Source organism: Garra rufa, chromosome 14 (assembly GCF_049309525.1).
Source record: "Garra rufa chromosome 14, GarRuf1.0, whole genome shotgun sequence".
NCBI lineage: Eukaryota > Metazoa > Chordata > Actinopteri > Cypriniformes > Cyprinidae > Garra > Garra rufa.
The window spans coordinates 9,883,518-9,903,275 of record NC_133374.1 but is presented as its reverse complement, the minus strand read 5'-3'; the positions used below and the strand labels follow the sequence as shown (position 1 = coordinate 9,903,275).

Below are 19,758 nucleotides of genomic sequence, written 5' to 3'. Positions count from 1 at the left end.
ATGAGATTTCTCACATCCACATCAAACCCGATCATCTCACTTCAGCCACACCTTTCGCTCTTTGAAGATGATCCGCATTCATAACCCTCACCACGTACCGTTTCTGCATCAGACGGAGCAGCTCCGCCAGGCGGGAACCCTATGTGACACGCTTCTCACTGTGGAGGGCCTTTCATTTAAAGCCCACGCTCTGATACTAGCGCTTGCGAGCAAACGGCTTAAGCGTCAGCTAACAAAACAGCACGGCCCAGGTTCAGGCTACTGCTGTGTTATAGACAAAGTCTCCTCCCACACCTTCAAGCAAATCCTGGACTATGTGTACAGCGAATCGCTGGAGGTGCCCAAAGATGACTTGGAGGAGCTGTTGAAGGGTGCAGAGTACCTCGAAGTGGAGTCATTGGTAGAACAATGTCAAGCACAACTTAGAGATCCAGAATCCCCAAGTAAGACAGACACGAAAGTTGTAAATCCCCTTCAAGATGACAAAGCACACAAGGACACTCAGTCTAAAAGTAGCCACCATTTGGATGAAGACCACTTAGAAGTAGAACGTTCTTCCATCAAGAGATCAGTCCACGATGCACATAAGAAGAGCTGTTCCCCAGTCTCTCCTCATTCTCCTATGTTCTCCAGAGAGACCATCATCTCCTCCACTGCTCCGACTCCCACTCCTCGCCTCTGCTGGCCACCAGTCAGCCCGTCTAGGAGCATGGTGTTAAACTGTAGAGAAATTATGACCTTCCACTCTCTTCGAGCGTATCCCTGCCCCACACCCATGTACCCCATTCTTCACCACTCGCTCCAGCCGCAGGTCTCCTCTTCGCTTATGGGTTACACGGGGTTGTTCCATCCGTATCACCCTCTCATACACTCTCCTCCGCTGACTCAAGACAGTCCATTCGTGCCAGGTCTGAAGGGGAAGAACACCTCTATCAGTACAGCTTTAACAGGGTCCATGTCCGATGATAAAGAGAGGTGAGAAACAACACATAGATGACACTTAAAATGTTATTGGATTTGATCATTTATCAAACCATGTTGAGTTGATCTTAAAGACCGACGGGATAAACAATGATAAAATGTTCAAATGTTACCCTGAACCACAAAATCAGTCGTAAGGGTCAATTTTTTGAAATAGGATAATATTTGACTGAGATACAACTATTTGAAAATCTGGAATCTGAGGGTGCAAAAAAGTCTAAATACTGAGGAAATCACCTTTAAATTTGTCCAGATGAAGTTCTTAGCAATGCATATTACTAATCAAAAATTAAGTTTTGATATATTTATGGAATGAAATATACAAAATATCTTAATGGAACATGATCTTTACTTCATATCCTAATGATTTTTGGCAAAACTCGATATTTGACCCATACAAAGTATTTTTAGCTATTGCTACAAATTAAGGCACTTCAAATTTAATGCAATGATACTTGTAAGTCTTATGCATAGCTTAAAAGAGTAGTTTATCGGAAAAAATAAATAAATAAATAAAAATATGTCACTATTTTCTCCACCTCATGTTGTTTTAAACCTGTATGACTTTTTTTTTTCTGGTGAAACATCATAGAAGATATCTTTATGTTCATTGTTATGGAAATCAATCATAGCCAAAACTGTTTGGTTAACTTATCTTTTGCAGAAGAAAGTAATACAGGTTTGTAATAACATGAAGGTGAAAAAAATGTAATGTTCAAAAACAAAATTATAGATTTTTTAAACTTTGAGCTTCAAAAGCTACACATCCATCATCTTTTTCAGAGAGATGTCCAAGCTTGAAGTCAACTGGGTGTTGTCAGCATGGTAAAACATTTTTTTAATCATATTTTTGACAGGAAGCCACATTATAGTCAGCTAATTTCAGTGAAACACCATTAGCCTGGTTGTAACTTGTTTTTCACCAATGCAGCAACACATTTACAGTCATAACCAAGAGCAAATACCGCAAAATCTGACCTTGCTTGACTTTTTCTTTTCTTTTTTTCTTTTTTGCAGCCGTTAACTTCACCTCTCACTTAATATTTAAATAATTAAAAACATATTTTTTGTAAAACTACAAAAAAAAGTTTTTATTTATTTATTTATTTTACTTTTTTATTATTATTTTTTTTTATAAAATTTTCTCAAACTTTTGTTGTCTCTACAGACCAATATAGTTGGGCTTGACTTATTTATTTTAATTATTTGATTTTGGAATTGAAGTCAGACCAATCTTAGAAAAAAAACCCTCACAATTGCTTGAAATTGACTTGATTGCTTGAAATTCATTTCTAAAATTAAAAGTCATGTTTTCTCAAATATTTAAATTAAAAAAATATATATATATGAGTTAAACAAGTTGTTCATTCTCTGTTTTTTTACTATTCCACAATTATTTTATTTTTTTATTCTTAAAATAGTAGTAAATCCTGAAAAGTACTGCATTTCCTTAAATATCTGTTACAACCCATTTATAATAAAAATCAAAAACAGTTTTGTACTGAAAAAAACAGTTTTGTACTGTTAAAAGGCAAGCATTTTATTTACCTACAAAACTATTTAAACATGACCTTTAAATTGAGAAAAATTCAGTTGCTTTGAATTTTTTTCAGTTTTTGCATCTGTTAACCTTACCTCTCACTAAATATTTAAATATGCATTACTTTTTATTATTTAAATATTTAAAAGTGCAAAAAAAGAAAAGAAAAAAAGAATGGTCTCCTTTTTTATGTTTTATTTATTAGATTTAAAAAATATTCTCAAACTTTTGGTGTTGTCTGTACAGACCAATATAGAGTGGCTTGATTTTATTTATTTTAATTATTTGATTTTGGAACTAAAGTCAGTCCAGTCTTAAGAGAAAAACTCACGATTGCTTGAAATTGACTTTTATCCTGATTTTATTTCTAAAATTAAAAATCATGTTTTCTAAAATATTTTACTTCAATAAAATATTCTGTAGTGCCAAGCAAGTATGTGAGTCAAACAAGCTGCTCATTTGTCAAATTTTTAAATTATTTTGCTTTTCGTTCAATATATAATAATAAATCCAGAAAAGCTTTTTGAACTGTATTGAAGGAGTTCCCAAGTGCACTGCACACTTTTTGACTGCTCCAACCCATCCATAAAAAGTTTTACAAATAGTTTTGGACAAAGGTTTATATGCAAGCATTGTCTTAAACTACACAACTACTGTATAACGTCATTTTTCTTAGTCGAGAAACAAATTTAGTGAAGCGTGTCTAACTTTTGAAGGGTAGTGCATATGCTTGCATATGTATGTGTGTGTGTGTGTGTGTGTGTGTGTGTATGAATGTGACTTAGGTGATACCCTCCTCTTTCTGTACTTTCCAACGGACACATTTTCCCCAACCAGCCCCCTTTTCCACCTACCTATCTTTCTACAGGCTCCATTAAAATTAGGGGAACTAATAACGGTCTGTGATTCCGTTGCAGTGTAATAACAGTAATTCTGCAATAAAGACAAATATGTTAGCGTCACAATTGATCATTATATTAAAACATTTTACATGTATCCGTAATGTAAATTTATCCAAAATTTGAAATGTGTGATCTACATAGATACAGATCTGTAAGTCGCTCACTTAAGTATTTTTAGAGTGTTTATTTTTACTAAGCGCTTAGTGTTTGAGCCAGTACAAAAGCACAGAAGCAGCATGTGAACTAAATACTGGATATGTTGATGGAGTGTTTTGGAACACAACACTTACTATCAAGGCCGAAACTGAGGGGAGCCCCCCCATTTGTCCCCGACTTTACAAACAGTAAACATGAAAGTCAGTCATCTCCACCCTCAGAGCAGGATGTTCTATTTCAGTCTCATTTTTAGCCAAAGTCTGTTCCACTCCCTAATTTGCCACACACACCAACAGATCTTTATGCTTCTTTTGCTCGAAGTATGCCGAAACGAAACATCTGAGAGCAGATACAGTATTTTTTTTTACCTTTGCACGCACAGGGAAACAAGCCACCCACACACCATTTTAGACGCAAATACTGTATATCGCATTTCGTGGTTGAGCATAATGAATAATGTGAAATATTTTTCAAAGCCAGCCAGACTAATATAATATATTTGGGAAAGCATATTATTATTTTAATTCTAAATACTTGAACTGGATAAAATCAAATTAGTCTTTCTTCACACTACAGATGCACTGCAGATCGTTTGACTTCGGTAAAGGAAACCATTGTCTGCTTGCATTGCTTCCTGCTACTTGAGCACAAAACCTTTGTTCCTACAGATTTTGGTCGAGTTTTAGACAGAAGGAGGTGATGTAAGTCTAAATTGATCTACTTAATCGCTTTAGAAAACAGTTTTCGTCGCCTTGTGTCTAAATGCGTCGGGCTACACAGCGTGTGGGCTATATATTAACTTTTGTTCGTTTATTTTGTCTTCAGAGACTTCACCCCTACTAAATTCAAAGTATTTTTAAACGTTGAAACATCAGGTGCATCCTGGGATGCTTTCAGCTCTTGTAGCTTTTCTTTCACAAGACGGTCAAAAAATGGCTGTAATGTCGGTTCTGTGGTGTTTCAAAAGTTTACATACACCTTGCACATTTTGTCCTGCAATGTTATGAGGGATCATACAAAATGCATGTTACTTTTGATTATTTAGTTCTAACATAAAAGACGTTTACATGTAATCCACAAGAGAAAAAATAAATGTTCAATTTATAAAATTGACCTCGTTCAAAAGTTTACATACACTTGATTCTTATTACTGTGTTGTTACCTGAATGATCCACAGCAGTTTTTTTTTTCATGAGTCCCTTGTTTATCCTGAACAGCCCGCTGTTCTTAGGAAAGTCCTTCAGGTCCAGTAGATTTTTTGGTTTTTCAGCATTTTTGTGTATTCAAACCCTTTCCAACAATGACTGTATGACTTTGAGATCCATCTTTTCACACTGAAGGCAACTGAGTGACTTATATGCAACTATTACAGAAACGTGATCCATTAAGAGCCAGGGGTGTAAACTTTTGAACAGAATGAGAATGTGTACATTTTTCTTATTTTACATTTAGTACTGCCCTTCACAAGCTACAGAAGATCTTCGAATTCAAAAAGGTTTCTCTTAATGCATTCTGAGCATCTGAACCTTCTGCAATAGTTGTCCTCAGTGTAAAAAGAGGGATCTCAAAATCATACAATCAATGTCGGAAAGGGTTCAAATACACAACAATGGGGAAAAACCAAAGAATGTGTGGGACCTAAAGGATTTTTCTGAAAAACAGCAGGCAGTTTAACTGTTCAGGACAAACAAGGGAATCACGAACATTTAATAAACAAATTAAAAAAAAAAACAGCTGTAGATTAGTCAGGTAACACAGTATTAAAAATCAAGCGTATGTAAACTTTTGAATGGGTCATTTTTATAAATTGAAATACCTTTTCTCATGTGGACTATATGTAAACATCTTTTATGTGAAATATCTTAATCAGGTCAGTACTAAATAAAAAATAACATGCATTTTGTACGATTCCTCTTATTTTGGTAACACCAATGCCATTTTGCTAATTCTGCATGGTGTATGTAAACTTTTGACTTCTGTATGGCTAGTTTAAATCGCATTGTATAGCCTACTCAAAATGTAATTTTTCGTAAAACTTTTAAATTCAGTAAAGTGTGTTTTAAAACTGAAATAACACTGCCCTTTCTCCTAAATGACGCCACAAATGTGATAACACACTGAGTCTAGCAAGTTATCAGCAGTAACACCTGAAAGCTTGTGGGTTTCTCACTGACCTTTACCTGCTGGTCCGAATTAGCTGTGGTCTAGCAATCACACTACAATGTGTGGAAAAGCAGCTCTAGAAGTGCAACTGAACCTGCAGGTGTTAGGTGACCAGATCAACAAGTGGTTTAAAAAAAAAAACACCAGCGGAAAAAGCAGTGACTCAGTTTGAAGATATTTAATGGTGATGAATATAGTCCTAAAAGTGAATGCTATATACGCATGGAAAATAAGGACATCTTTGAATGAGCGCTAACATGACGACATTTTCCACAGGAAGCCAAAGGTTCAAGAGGAGAGGGAGATATGCTGCAGACACTGCGGTAAACCTGCCCTGGAAAACCCCTGGAGGCCAACGACTGGGTCATCAACCTCAGGTAATATGTTGTACACATACACAAAAATTTATCTAGACACTCTTATCTGCCCAGAATTTTAAAAAGCATATAGATTATTATATAGAATCTTAGAGAAACACAATGCACGGCAACAAAGTTGCAGATTTTGTCTGGGATGCACCTACTTTTCACGTAGATCAGAGGAATGGATGCACGCAACAGGATGTAAATGTTTTGTATCTCTCAAAGAGCTGAAAGATGGTGGCCGTTGCCTCTCTTCCGCTGGCAGCTGTAAAAGAAAGGATAGCAAACAGTGGAAAAAGCAAGATTCGTTCAGTATCTTATCCATTCGAACTGATTCCTTTGATAATGTTCTAAAAATACCAAACCAAAATTTCCCTTTAAAATCATTTTGTTTTATTTTACATTGCACATTGGACTTAGTAGATGGAATTATCCAAAGTGACTTACAAAAGAGGAACATAAGCAGTTTGTTACAAAGCCAACGTTATTCATCATTTGTAAATCCACGTTTATCAGAAAAACTACGAAACAAGTCTAGACCTGAAGTGAAATGCAAAGTAAACACACACACACACACACACACACACACACACACACACACATATATATATATATATATATATATATATATATATATATATATATATATATATATATAAAGTTTGGGGTCAGTACATTTTTATTGTTTCTTTTTTGTTTTAAGAAATTATTACTTTTATTCACCAAGGATGTATTAAGTTAATAATTAAAAGTTTATTAAAAGTTAATAAGAAATAATTTACATTGTTATAAAATATTTATATTTTGAATAAACACTGTACTTTTTAAACTTGTTATTCATGAAAGAATCCTGAGAAAAAAAAACAGGTTCCAAAAAATATTTGGCAGCACAACTGTTGATATTATCCAACATGGATCATTCTAATAATAAATCAGCATATTAGAAGGATTTCTGAAGTATCAAGTGACACTTAAGACTGGAGTAACAGCTGATAAAAATTAAGCTTTGCATCACAGGAATAAATTCTATTTTAAAGTATGTTAAAATAGAAAACATTATTTTATATTGTAAAAACATTATGCAATATTACTGTTTTTTTTCTGCATTTTTAATCAAATAAATGCAGCCTTGATGAGCATAAGAGACTTCTTTAAAGACTATTACAAGTCTTACTGACCACAAACTTTTGAACGGTAGTGTGTGTATACACACACACACACACACACACACACACACACACACACACACACACATATATATATATATATATATATATATATATATATATATATATATATATATATATATATATATTAATCTCCATTCTTCTTTAGTATTATTATTATATTTTGGCTAACACTTTACAATAAGGTTCATTAGTTGCTAACATTAGTTAACTACATTAGTTAATATGAACTAAGAATGAATGCTTCTACAGCATTTATTAATGTTCATTATTAATTATTTAATATTTCATTATTAAAATCACAAAATAGTTAATACACTAACATGAACAAACAATAAACGTCTGCATTTCTATTAACTTACATTAACAAAGGCTAATAAATAATGTAATGCATTGTTCATTGTTCATAAAAGTACACCCAAAAGTATTCAGATACTTTCTGATTGCCAAACAGCAATGCATTGAACTAAACCTGTGGATACTCTTCTAGGGCATCTGTTTGAACCTAAAGGAAATGACTTCATACTTCAGATAAAAAAAACTTGACACCAGTTAACGAAAGTGAAGTTAGTTCTGAGAAACACTTCTGCAGCGCAGATGCAGCTTGTCATCTAATGCAAAAACAGTCATGCAATCTAAGTTCCTCAAGTGTCCAGATACATTTTAGGGGTTACTGCGTAGTGGTGGCTGTGCTGTGTCCTGGTTTACATAATTTTTTCAGGGCACTAATGCAAAACCAAATGACCCCTTACCCGCTAAACTAGGGTGTAAAGCTAAGCATGAGAAGAACTGTGGCTTCTGAATCGTGGTGCATCAGCACAGTCCTGCGGTCGATCGGCTCTGTGCTTCATGGTGGTTTATATACAGTACCAAAAAGAGAAGTGTTGACTTGTTCTTTTTTCATCCAAATTGGGGTTAGAGCGCTTTTTATGTGTGTGCGAGCGTATACCCGTCTGCGCATGAGAATGGGGTGAGAATCATAGTAACACATTTTTATAAGATGTTATCTTTAAGAGACTACATAATTTAGGCTGTATGTGGTATAATCACAAGCATGTGGGTAGTTTTAGTTTAAAATGGATATACATTTATAGCTTGTAGCATATTTTGCAATTAAAGAAATAGATCACCCAAAAATGAATATTAGCTGAAAATAAACCCACCATCAAGCCATCCAAGATGTAGATGAGTTTGTTTCTTCATTGGAACAGATTGAGATTTTAACACTGCATCACTTGCATATCAATGGATCCTCTGCAGTGAATGGGTGCCGCCAGAATGAGAGTCCAAGTTGCTGATAAAAAACACAGAAATCCACAAGTAACTGATGCAACTCCAGTCCATCAATTTATTCATATTAAGTCTTGTGAAGCAAAATGCTGTTTGCTTGTATGAAACGAATCCATTAAGTCCAAGCATTTTTAACGTTAAAACTATTGCTAAAATACAAATTCTCTATCATAATATTGTTTTCCAGTGAAAACGTCTGAATCAGGAGAGAAATATGCACAGTTCAAGCACTGCACTGTTTTAAACAACATGTCAGTGGATTTTAATGTGAGAGGACAATAGGTGATATACTATTTTGACTCTCATTCTCACGGCACCTATTCAGTGCAGAGGATCTATTAGTGAGCATGCGATTTAATGCTAATTTCTCCAAATTTATTCAAATGAAAAAACAAGCTTATCTACATCTTGAATGGCCTGAGGGTAAATTTTCCATTTTTAAATGAAATATTCCTTTAATAATTTAGATTTTTTTTAAATATGCATATTTCATGTAGTCACTAAGTCATATTGCATGTCTAATAATAATAGTAAAAAGCTGTTCATTTGAATGAAACAAATCCATCATTAAGGTATTTTAACTTTAAAACCATTGCTAAAATACAAAATTTCTATCATAATATTGTGTTAAAGTTGAAAAACCTGAATTAGGATTTAGGGTTAGATTACGCACCACTGATAAGAGGAAATAGTCCAAAACCATTTTAAACCAACATGTTGGTGGATTTTAGTGCGAGAGGGCAACAGATGATAGACTGTTTTGACTCTTATTCTGACGGCACCCATTCACTGCAGAGGAACCATTGCTGAGCAAGTGATTCAATGCTAAATTTTTCCACATTTATTCAAATGAAATAAACTCATCTACATCTTGGATGGTCTAAGGATGGGTCAATGTTTTGCAAATTGTATTTTTTCAGTGGACTATCCCTTTAACAGTGGTGTTTTTTTTAAAAAGAATGCATATTTCATGAAGTCTCTTAATTATTGCGTTCATATTGCATGTCTAATAATCACAGCAAAAAGCTGTTCGTTTGAATTAAATCTATCATTAAGGCATTTTTAACGTTAAAACCATTGTTAAAATACAAATTTTCTATCATAATATTGTGTTTTCAGTGAAAAAGTCTGAATCAAGAGAGAAATATGCACAGATTGAGCACCGCTTAGAAGCGAAAAAAGTTAAAAACAGTTTTAAACAAACATGTCAGTGGATTTTGGTGCGAGAGGACAACAGATGATAAACTGTTTTAAATCTCATTCTGACGGCACCCATTCACTGCAGAGAATCTATTAGTGAGCAAGTGATGTAATGCTAAGTTTCTCCAAATTTGTTCAGATGAAGAAACAAGCTCATCTACATCTCGAATGGTCTAAGAATGAGTACATTTTCAGCAAATAGTCATTTTTGAGTGCACTATTCTTTTAACAATGGCGGATTCTTTTTTAAAGCAAAAAGCTGTTTGTTTGAAATGAACAAACCTATCATTAGGGCATTTTTAACATTTAATCCATTGCTAAATACAAATTCTGTATCATGATATTGTATTTCCAGTGAAAAAGTCTGAATTAGGAGAGAAATATGCACAGATCAAGTACCGCTCATAAGCGAAAACAATTCAAAACAGTTTTAAACAAAGTTTAAACATTCTGACGGCACCCATTCACTGCAGAGGAACCACTGCTGAGCAAGTGATTTAAAGCAATTTTTTTTTTTTGCTAATTCATGCTGTTGCATGTCTAATAATTATATATCTAAAAAAAAGTGTTGTTTAATGGAGTTTTTTTGTGAAATATAAGATGCATATTTTCTTCAACTTTAATGAAAATGTTCGTTACATAATCTAAAAATGCGGTGGCGGGTGACTCATTCAACCTGACAAAATTAGGTTATGCCAACTAAAGTCGTTTTAGGTTACCAGCTGCATGTAACAACTTAAATCCTCTGTTTTAAAAATGTTCAATGTCACCTTTTCGAAGCTGTAACGGAGCAGGTTTCTGCAGCAGTTTTATGTTACTGTGCAGCATCCTGAGTTAGTTTGTGTGTGTGTGTGTGTGTGTGTGTGTATGTGAGAGATAGTGTGGGGTATGTGGGAATGTGTGGGTGTTTATATATGTGCGAATACAATGTAAGTCTTGGGCACATACGTTGCGTTTCACACATGACTTTTGCGTTTGCTTCTGTTTCAGCGAGCTCTGAAGTATAAGCTTACACAACCTTGCAAGTGTCCATATGATTGTCACAAGAGCTGTCTTCACGAATATAAAGACAGAAAGTGTTAACCATGCTTTTTTTTATCACATTTTGAGCAGTACAGGAGAGGATGTGGTGTGTATATATGAGTGTGTGTTTGTGTGTGTGTGTGTGTGTGTGTGTGTGTGTGTGTGTGTGTGTGTGTGTGTCTGTTTGTGTGTGGACAGGGAGAGCTATAAACTAGGCCGCACACCAACAGAGAGTTGCCACAGGATGTGTTTATCTAAAATTGGGCCCCTCGACTTGCGCGCCACCATAGCTCAGATGTCACTTTTATTTTTGGCCATAAATCACTTTTGATCCCCCTTTACAGTTGACAGAAAATAAACATCTGGTTGCTTTATTGTTTTAACAAAACTTTACGAGCAAAAATTTAAATTTAAATGATGTACATTGTTTAACTGTGTAAGGATAGTAGTAATAGAAATCTTGCATAATTGAGTCCACATTTAAAATCTAGGAAGTTAAGAGAAATTTTATGATTTCAAACATTTTAAACAAAGAATTTAGGATGTTAAAGAATAAGAACTACTTCAGAAATATACAAGAGCCCTAAAAGGAAATACATTATTCTTTAATCATAATTTCGTCTTTAGGCTTTCATTTTTAAATTGCAAGAGAATCGTGCAACATATTTTTTTGGCCAGTTAGTGTCTGCCGAACATCATGCACACTTTTAGTCACTTCAAAGTTGTCTAAATGAAACTGTACTTTGTTTAAAAAATGTTTATTTGTAAATCAGATTTACTTGCATTCAATGAAATGGTAACCCTTTACAATAAGTTGTCATTAACTAACATGAACGAACAATGAACAATGTATTAATTACACTATTTGTGACCCTGGACCACAAATCCAGTGATAAGAAATTATTATTATTATTTGAAATTGAGACTCATACATTATTTGAACGCTGAATAAATAAGCTTTCATGGATGTATGGTTTGTTACGGTAGGACAATATTTGGCTGAGATACAACAATTTCTGAGGGAATCTGAGTGTGCAAAAAAATCTAAATATTGAGAAAACTGCCTTTAAAGTTGTCCAAATGAAGTTCTTAGCAATGCATATTAATAAACAAAAAATCATTTTAGATATATTTACGATAGAAAATGTACAAAATATCTTTATGGAACATGATATTTACTTAATATCCTAATGATTTTTGGCTTAAACAAACAAACAAACAAAAAAAACCTGATTTTGACCTAAAGAATATATGGTTGGCTATTGCTCCAAATATACTTAAGACTCTTTCTTTCATTCATTGTTTGTTGATGTTAGTTAACAGTGCATTAAATAATGTTAAACACAACCTGTGATTTTAATATTGCATTAATACTGAAATTAACATTAACTAAGATTTAAAAAACAGTGTAAATAGTGTATTTTTCATTCTTTGTTCACGTTAGCTAATACATGACACATTATTGTAAAGAGTTACCGTATTTTTTTTATAGTTAACTTATGTTAAGATATAGATCTATACTGTCAAGAGGCACAATCATTTTTATATTAATAATTTGATAACACTCTATGACTCCTTTCACTTTCACACGTGGTTAACTGGTGTTTAAGCAAATGGAACAACTGTCACCAGCAGTACGTTAGACAACACAAATTTAAACACATTTGAGCAGATATGAGGGGCCAAAGAGCTGACCAGCATCACACCAAAAATAACCCTGCGCTTATGTGAAGTGCTACAACTGTTTTAGCCTGAGGCTCAGTGACCATAATGATGTGTTGAATGTTATAGTCGAAACGTCACTATTTCTGTCACAGGTTCATCGCAAGTGATACCATTTAAGGTTATTTGATAGGCTACTGTTAAAACGGAAATAAACAACTTTCTCAAAAAGCATGCATGGCTTTGAATTGAAAGCTTAGGTGATGAAAGATCTGTAATCTTTACACATTTAAGGTGAGACACTGCAGGTAAGTAGGGTAAAAAACAAAAACAAAAACAAAAAAAAACTAATAGCTATCACCTTACTTACCCAGTTGGTTACATTGATAATTGCAAACATTTTTTGTATTACAAGTTTTCTAAAATGTTAGGTTTAAATATGCAAATGAGGCATTATTTAATGAAATATGCACTCATTTGCATACATTTCTGTGTAAAGTGCAAAAATCTAAACACTGGATCTAGTCATTTTTTGGGGTATCTCATTTTGTCATAATTCAGAAAAAAACAATGTATTTTTTTTTTTTTTTTTTTTACTATTTTTAGGGGATTAAAATGTTGTATAAAAATCAAGCAAATCATATATGAACAAATCCCTCTATAAAAAAAAATCAGAATATAGACAGGAATAGAAATGTAAAGTTTGGTGTGTGCAAGTGCTACTGAAGTGGAGATTTATGGCTCAGTGAAGGAGGGAAAAAACTCATTTTGAGAAAACAGCATTTAAAAATATGGATTGTAATTTAAATCTATTGACAGAAATAGATAAAGTGCTATAAAAGAAACACTTAACAGTGTCTTTTGGGTGTTTTCTTCCCACTAGTCTGAAAAAACACTTTATGAAACACCAAAAAGCCCCAAATCTCTGACAGGAGCATGACAAAACAGTGTTTTTGCCTTCTGTGTCTCCCCTTAAAGGAATAGATCCTCAAACAAATTTGAATTTGCTCACCCTCAGGCCATCCAAGATGTAGATGAGTTAGTTTCTTCATCTGAATGGATTTAGAGAATTGTAGCATCAAATGACTTGCTCACCGATGGATCCTCTGCAGTGAATGGGTGCCGTCAGAATAAGAGTCCAAAGAGCTGATAAGAACATCACAACAATCAAGATGACTACTTTTTAATGCCTTCCAGCTAAAATACAAGGTCTTTATCATCTGAATCAGGAGGGAAATATGCACCATCTACAAGCGGTCATGCATGGTTGTTAGGATAGGAAAGTCGAGATACAACTACACTTTAAAAAATAAAGGTGCATCAAAAAGTTCTTCACAGCGATGCCATAGAAGAACATTTATGGTTCCATAAAGAACCATTCGGTCAAAGTTTCTTTAAAGAAACATCTCTTTCTTACCTTTTTATAATCTGAAGAACCTTCTTTCACCACAGTGAACCTTTTGTGGAACAGAAAGGTTCTTCAGATGTTGAAGGTACTTAATGGAACCATTTAGAAAAAAGGTTCTTCTCACTGTAAAAAGTTTTCCCCAGTTTCAGCTTAAAAACTTAAGTTTAGCAGCTGCCTTAAAATGCTAAGTTGAATCAACTTACGTCATTTAAACTCACAAGTTAAATCACCTAATTTTGATTTTAATAAGTTAAAATGACTTGTAGTTTTAAGCTGATTTAACTTAAAAACTTAAGGCAGCTGCTGAACTTTAAGTTGAAGTTTAAGTTGGTTTTTAAGTTGAATCTGGTGAAAACTTTTTACAGTGTGTGGCATCGTGAAGCACCTTTATTTTCTAAAGTGTATTTGAAAATCTGAAATCTGAGGGTGCATAAAACATCAAAATACTGAGGAAATTGCCTTTAAAGTTGTTTAAATAAAGTTCTTAGGAATGCAAAAATTAAGTTTTGATATATTTACGGTACACTGTAAAAATGTTTCACCAGTTTCAACTTAAAAACTCAAGTTTAGCAGCTGCCTGACAATTTTAAGTTAAATCAACTTAAGTCATTTCAACTCACAAGTTAAATCAACTCATTTTTATTGTAATAAGTTCAAATAACTTGTAGTTTTAAGCTGATTTAACTTAAAATTTTAAGGCAGCTGCTGAACTTAGGTTTTTAAGTTGAATCTGGTGAAAACTTTTTACAGTGTAGGAAATTTACAAAATGTCTACGTACAACTGGTTTTGTGGCATGTTGGTGAATTTTAATGTGAGAGGACAACAAGGAATGGAAATTTTCACTAGAGTTTAAAAAAAAACGTTCTTTTTGGATGAACTATTTCTTTAAGGAGGAAGTAAAAAAAGATAACCTGAACTGAAAAGATGTCTCTGAACAGTGTATGTGAATAATGGAGCCACATTTGGCTGTTTAAACAACCACTTTGTCTGTGGGTTTTTTTTCTGAAATGAAACTGCATCAGAAAGATCCACTGATAACAAAGAATTGGTCTATTTATAATCCGCCAGTTTTTCACTTACTGTTCTCTCTTTATCCTTTGCCAGGAGCGGGGGAAATGGCCCTGAGGTGTAAGTTCTGTGGCCGAGGTGGACGGGACAGGCGATCTCTGCGCTCACTCAGGAGGGGTGTCGGAGGAGAGAAGCCTTATCAGTGCAAACAGTGTAGCAAGAGGTTCAGCCTTAAACACCAGCTGGACACACATCTTCGGGTCCACACAGGTACAACCAACCCTTTTACACTAGAAGACACTTTTTTTCAGTGTTTAGATCCAGTCTGGAAGTCTCAAGTGATCATGAAAAACTAGTTCAAGTGTGTTTAAGGTTCAAGGGCTGGAGACGAACTCTGCTGAAAGTTGGCGCTATAGGATCAAAATGAGACACCACTCATTTAGATAAAGGTTTCACTTTCTGGGAAACTGAACGTTGTGTTTCACTGTTTCTCTGTAATAAGGGCTTTTAAATTTTAAAGGTTTTTTATAGATTTTTTTTAGAATTAATTTAAATGATTATTTATTATTAATTTTAGTATTATTTCAGTTTTTGTCATTGTACTTTAGTTAAACGCCAAGAAAACATTTCTAATTTTCCAAAATGTTTTTTATTTAATATTTCTATGATAAAACTTCACAATAAGGTTCATTAGTTAACATTAGCATTTTTAATAACTTAATTAGCAAAGATTAATAAATGTGTAGTTCATTGCTCATTTATGTTAGTTAATATGCTAACTAATATTAACAAATGATGATGATAGGTCCATTACACTGCATATCTATTTTCTTTTTTTTTTTTAAGTGTAATGTGAAGCTCTATAAATTATTGTACTTATAAGTACTTACACTACATATATGTAGAATCTTGGTTTAACAGCCTTCTCTGAAAAAAAGCCTGTTTTTATTTTTAAAGGTTATTTTGTTTGTTTAAATGTCGTATAATTGTGATAAAATTTATGTAGTTTATTTTCTATTTAATTTAATTATAACTTTTTCATTAATACTTTTTATATTATTTTAGTTTTAATCAGTGCGTGTGTATTGTAATATCTTCCGCTTTTTTAATTGTAATATTTATATTTTATTTTACTTTAGCACATTTCATCTATATTCCAATTTATGACCACAAAACCATCATAAGAGTCAATTTGTCCAAATTGAGATTTATACATCATGTGAACGCTGGAATAAGCTTTCCATTGATGTATGCTTTGTTAGGATAGGACAATATTTGGCCGAGATACAATCTAAGGGTGTAAAAAAATCTAAATATTGAGAAAATTTCCTTTAAAGTTGTCCAAATGAAGTTCTTAACAATGCATATGACCAATCTGTAATAAGTTTTGATATATTTGCAGTAGGAAATTTACTAAATATCTTAATGGAGCATGGTTTTTACTTACTATCCTAATGATTTTTTTGCATAAAAGAAAAATTGATCATTTTGACCCAAACAGTGTATTTTTGGCTATAGCTACAAATATACTTGTGCGACTAAATGAGTAGTTGTCTTTCAGAACAAAAATTTACAGATAATGTACTCACCCCCTTGTCATCCGAGATATTCATGTCTTTCTCATTCGTAAAAACAAATATATGTTTTTTGAGGAAAACATTTCAGGTTTTTTCCTCCATATAATGGACTTCTATGGTGCCCCCGAGTTTGAACTTCCAAAATGCAGCTTTAAAGGCCTCTGAACGATCCCAGCCGAGGAAGAAGTGTCTTATCTAGCGAAATAATCGCTTATTTTCTAAAAAACATTTACAATTTATATGCTTTTTAATCTCTACACAGAGTACACAGAGCTAGACAAGATGAGCACTGGGGTTAAAAACTATATAAATTGTAATTTGTTTTAAGAAAATAACCAATCTTTTGCTAGATAAGTGATTTTAGAGCCATTTGAAGCTGCATTTTGGAAGTTCAAACTCAGGGGCACCATAGAAGTCCATAATATGGAGAGAAATCCTGAAATGTTTTCCTCAAAAAACATTATCTGTACATTTTTGTTCTGAAAGTGAACTACTCCTTTAAGACTGGTTTTGTGGTCCAGGGTCTCTCTCTCTCTCTCTCTCTCACACACACACACACACACACACACACACACATATGTAGGGTTTACATGTTCTATGGGGACATTCCATAGGCGTAATGGTTTTTATACTGTACAAACCGTACTTTCTATGGCCCTACACCTACCCTAGCCCTCACAGGAGATTGTGCACACTTTTACTTCCTCAAAAAAACTCATTGTGCATGATTTATAAGCCTGTTTCCTCATGGGGACCTAAGAAATGTCCCAACAAGGTCAAAATCTACTGGTATTCCTATCCTTGTGGGGACATTTGGTCCCCACAATGTGATGAATACCAGGTACACACACACACACACACACACACACACACACACACACACACACACACACATAACTATATATGAAATCAAGTTAAAACCTTCAACTCAGTTCTCTTTCCTCATCTTTCTTCCAGGCGAAAAACCATTCGAGTGTCGGCTGTGCGGCCAGCGTTCACGTGACTATTCGGCTATGATCAAGCACTTGCGTACTCACGGCGGTGCCACTCCCTACCAGTGCACCCTGTGTCTGGAGTTCTGTAGCAGCCTGGCAGCCATGCAGAAGCACCTGAAGAACCACCCCACGCAGGACTTCCCTCCAGACTGGAACCTGAGCAGCACGTACCTGTACAACTGCCACACCTGAGCCCTGTGAGATAAAACATGTAGATACGAAAAATGTAATCCAGTTTTGTTTTCGTACTTTTATGAATCTATTTTGAAGCCATTTTACAAATCTTGATAATATATTTAATATACATACGAAGGACATGTATGCCAGTCGATTTTTGTTTTCTTGGAAGACGTCTAGTTGGGTGAACATTTCACTCACAGTTCAGTTAAGATGAAGTAGATTGTAATTTGCCAATGCTTATCACTTTCTCTGTGAAATATCATCACAATAGCATACAAAATATATGTTTGTTTATTTATTGAGCTGGTCAAGTCTGTACCATTAATGTAAGAACTCACTATGTGATCTATTTACGCACCGTATGCAATCTTTTAATAAAAGCATTATAATTAACATAGCAAGTGGTTGTTTGAATGAAGAAGATGAGTAGCATATAGAACAGAAGATATAGAAGTCTGGAAGTATGTGATATATTCTGAATAAATCATTGAATTAATTGTTATCCACCTTTTTCAACCATTTGTAAATTTGATGGGTCAGGGTTCCGGTGTCATCCACAGCCAGCTGTTTTGTACAAAACAGCGTGTTTGCTGCTTGATATTGCAAATTGGTGTCTTACCGTAACATTTTAATATGTTATCTTAATTATAAACACACTGGTTTGTAGTGCAAACATTTTTACTGTTTACTGCATGTTATTTTTCTCATTATTTCGGAAGTCTCACCCATAGGCTTACTTCCACGTTGAAGAAAAAGGTGAATAGCTTTCCACACTTCAGGCAATTAGTAAAGAGAGAAAAACTTATACAAATATATATATATATATATATATATATATATATATATATATATATATATATATATATATATATATCTGTCCTTGACATTTACAACAATTAAGACAGAACAGACATTTTAAATGGCCATGAATGGTGAAAGATGGTTAATATTGTAATTTCTGTATCTACCAGCAGGGGCTGCCATGTAGCTCACATAATACAGGTACGTGCCAAAAAATTTGAATATAGAGGGAAAGTCCATTTATATCAATAATTTGTTTCAAATAGTGAAACTTGTATGTTATATTAGTTCACTACACACAAAGTGAAATATTTCATTTATTTCAATATTTCATTTATTTGTTTCAATTTTGATTATTTTGGATTAAAGACAAAAAAATCCAGTATTTCACAAAATTAGAATATTTCATGTGACCAATAAAAAAAGGATCTTAAACACATGTAGGTCTTCTGAAAAGTGTGTTAATGTACTGTATTATGTCCTCAGGACTTTGTTGGGCCTCCTTTTGCACTAAATACAGCATTAAGGCAGTGTGGCATGGAGACGACCAGCCTTTGACACGGTTGAGGTGTTATGGTAGCCCAAGTTGCTTTGATATTGGCCTTCAGCTCGTCTGCATTTCGGGGTCTCTGTTCCCTCATCTTCCTTTTGGCAATACCCCATAGATTTTCAATGGGGTTTAAGTCAGGCTAGTTTGCTAGCCAATCAAGTACAGTTATTCCATGGCTATTAAACCAGGTACTGGTAGTTTTGGCTTTGTGGGCAGGTGCCAAATCCTGCTCCAAAAAGCTTGTTGGCAGCAGGAAGCATGAAGTGCTCTAAAATGTCCTGGTAGACAGCGGCATTGACTGTGGACTTGATAAAAGACAATGGACCCACACCAGCAGATGACATGGCTCCACAAACCATCACTGACTGTGGAAACTTCACACTTGTTTTGCGTTAATTAGCTGACTAGATTGGGACACAGGGAGCCTACAATGTTGAACTTTGTCATGATATTCTAATTTTGTGAAACACTGGATTTTTTATCTTTTATCCATAATCATTAAAATTTAAACAAATAAAGGCTTGAAATATTACACTTTGTGTGTAGTCAACTAATATAACATACAAGTTTCACTTTTTGAAACAAATTATTGAAATAAATAGACTTTCCCTCGATATTCAAATTTTTTGGCACATACCTGTATATGAAGGAAAATTAAGCATCTTTCTCAGCCTGGTAAAACCTGATTTGTGGGATGTATAATGGTCCTGGGGTTGAATGTGTGTGTAATAAAATGCAGTAGAACAATTGTGTGTGTGTGTGTGTGTGTGTG

General features: G+C 34.0%; 1 protein-coding gene across 1 annotated transcript; it reads left to right on the top strand.

Moving 5' to 3' along the window:
• zbtb32 (zinc finger and BTB domain containing 32) lies at nucleotides 1-18,274 on the top strand. Its single transcript, XM_073817454.1, has 4 exons — nucleotides 1-975; nucleotides 6,019-6,119; nucleotides 14,980-15,153; nucleotides 17,418-18,274. The coding sequence occupies exons 1-4, from the start codon at nucleotides 68-70 to the stop codon at nucleotides 17,645-17,647; spliced, it is 1,413 nt and encodes a 470-aa protein (XP_073673555.1). The 5' UTR covers nucleotides 1-67; the 3' UTR covers nucleotides 17,648-18,274.
• The last annotated feature ends 1,484 nt before the right edge of the window (nucleotides 18,275-19,758 follow it).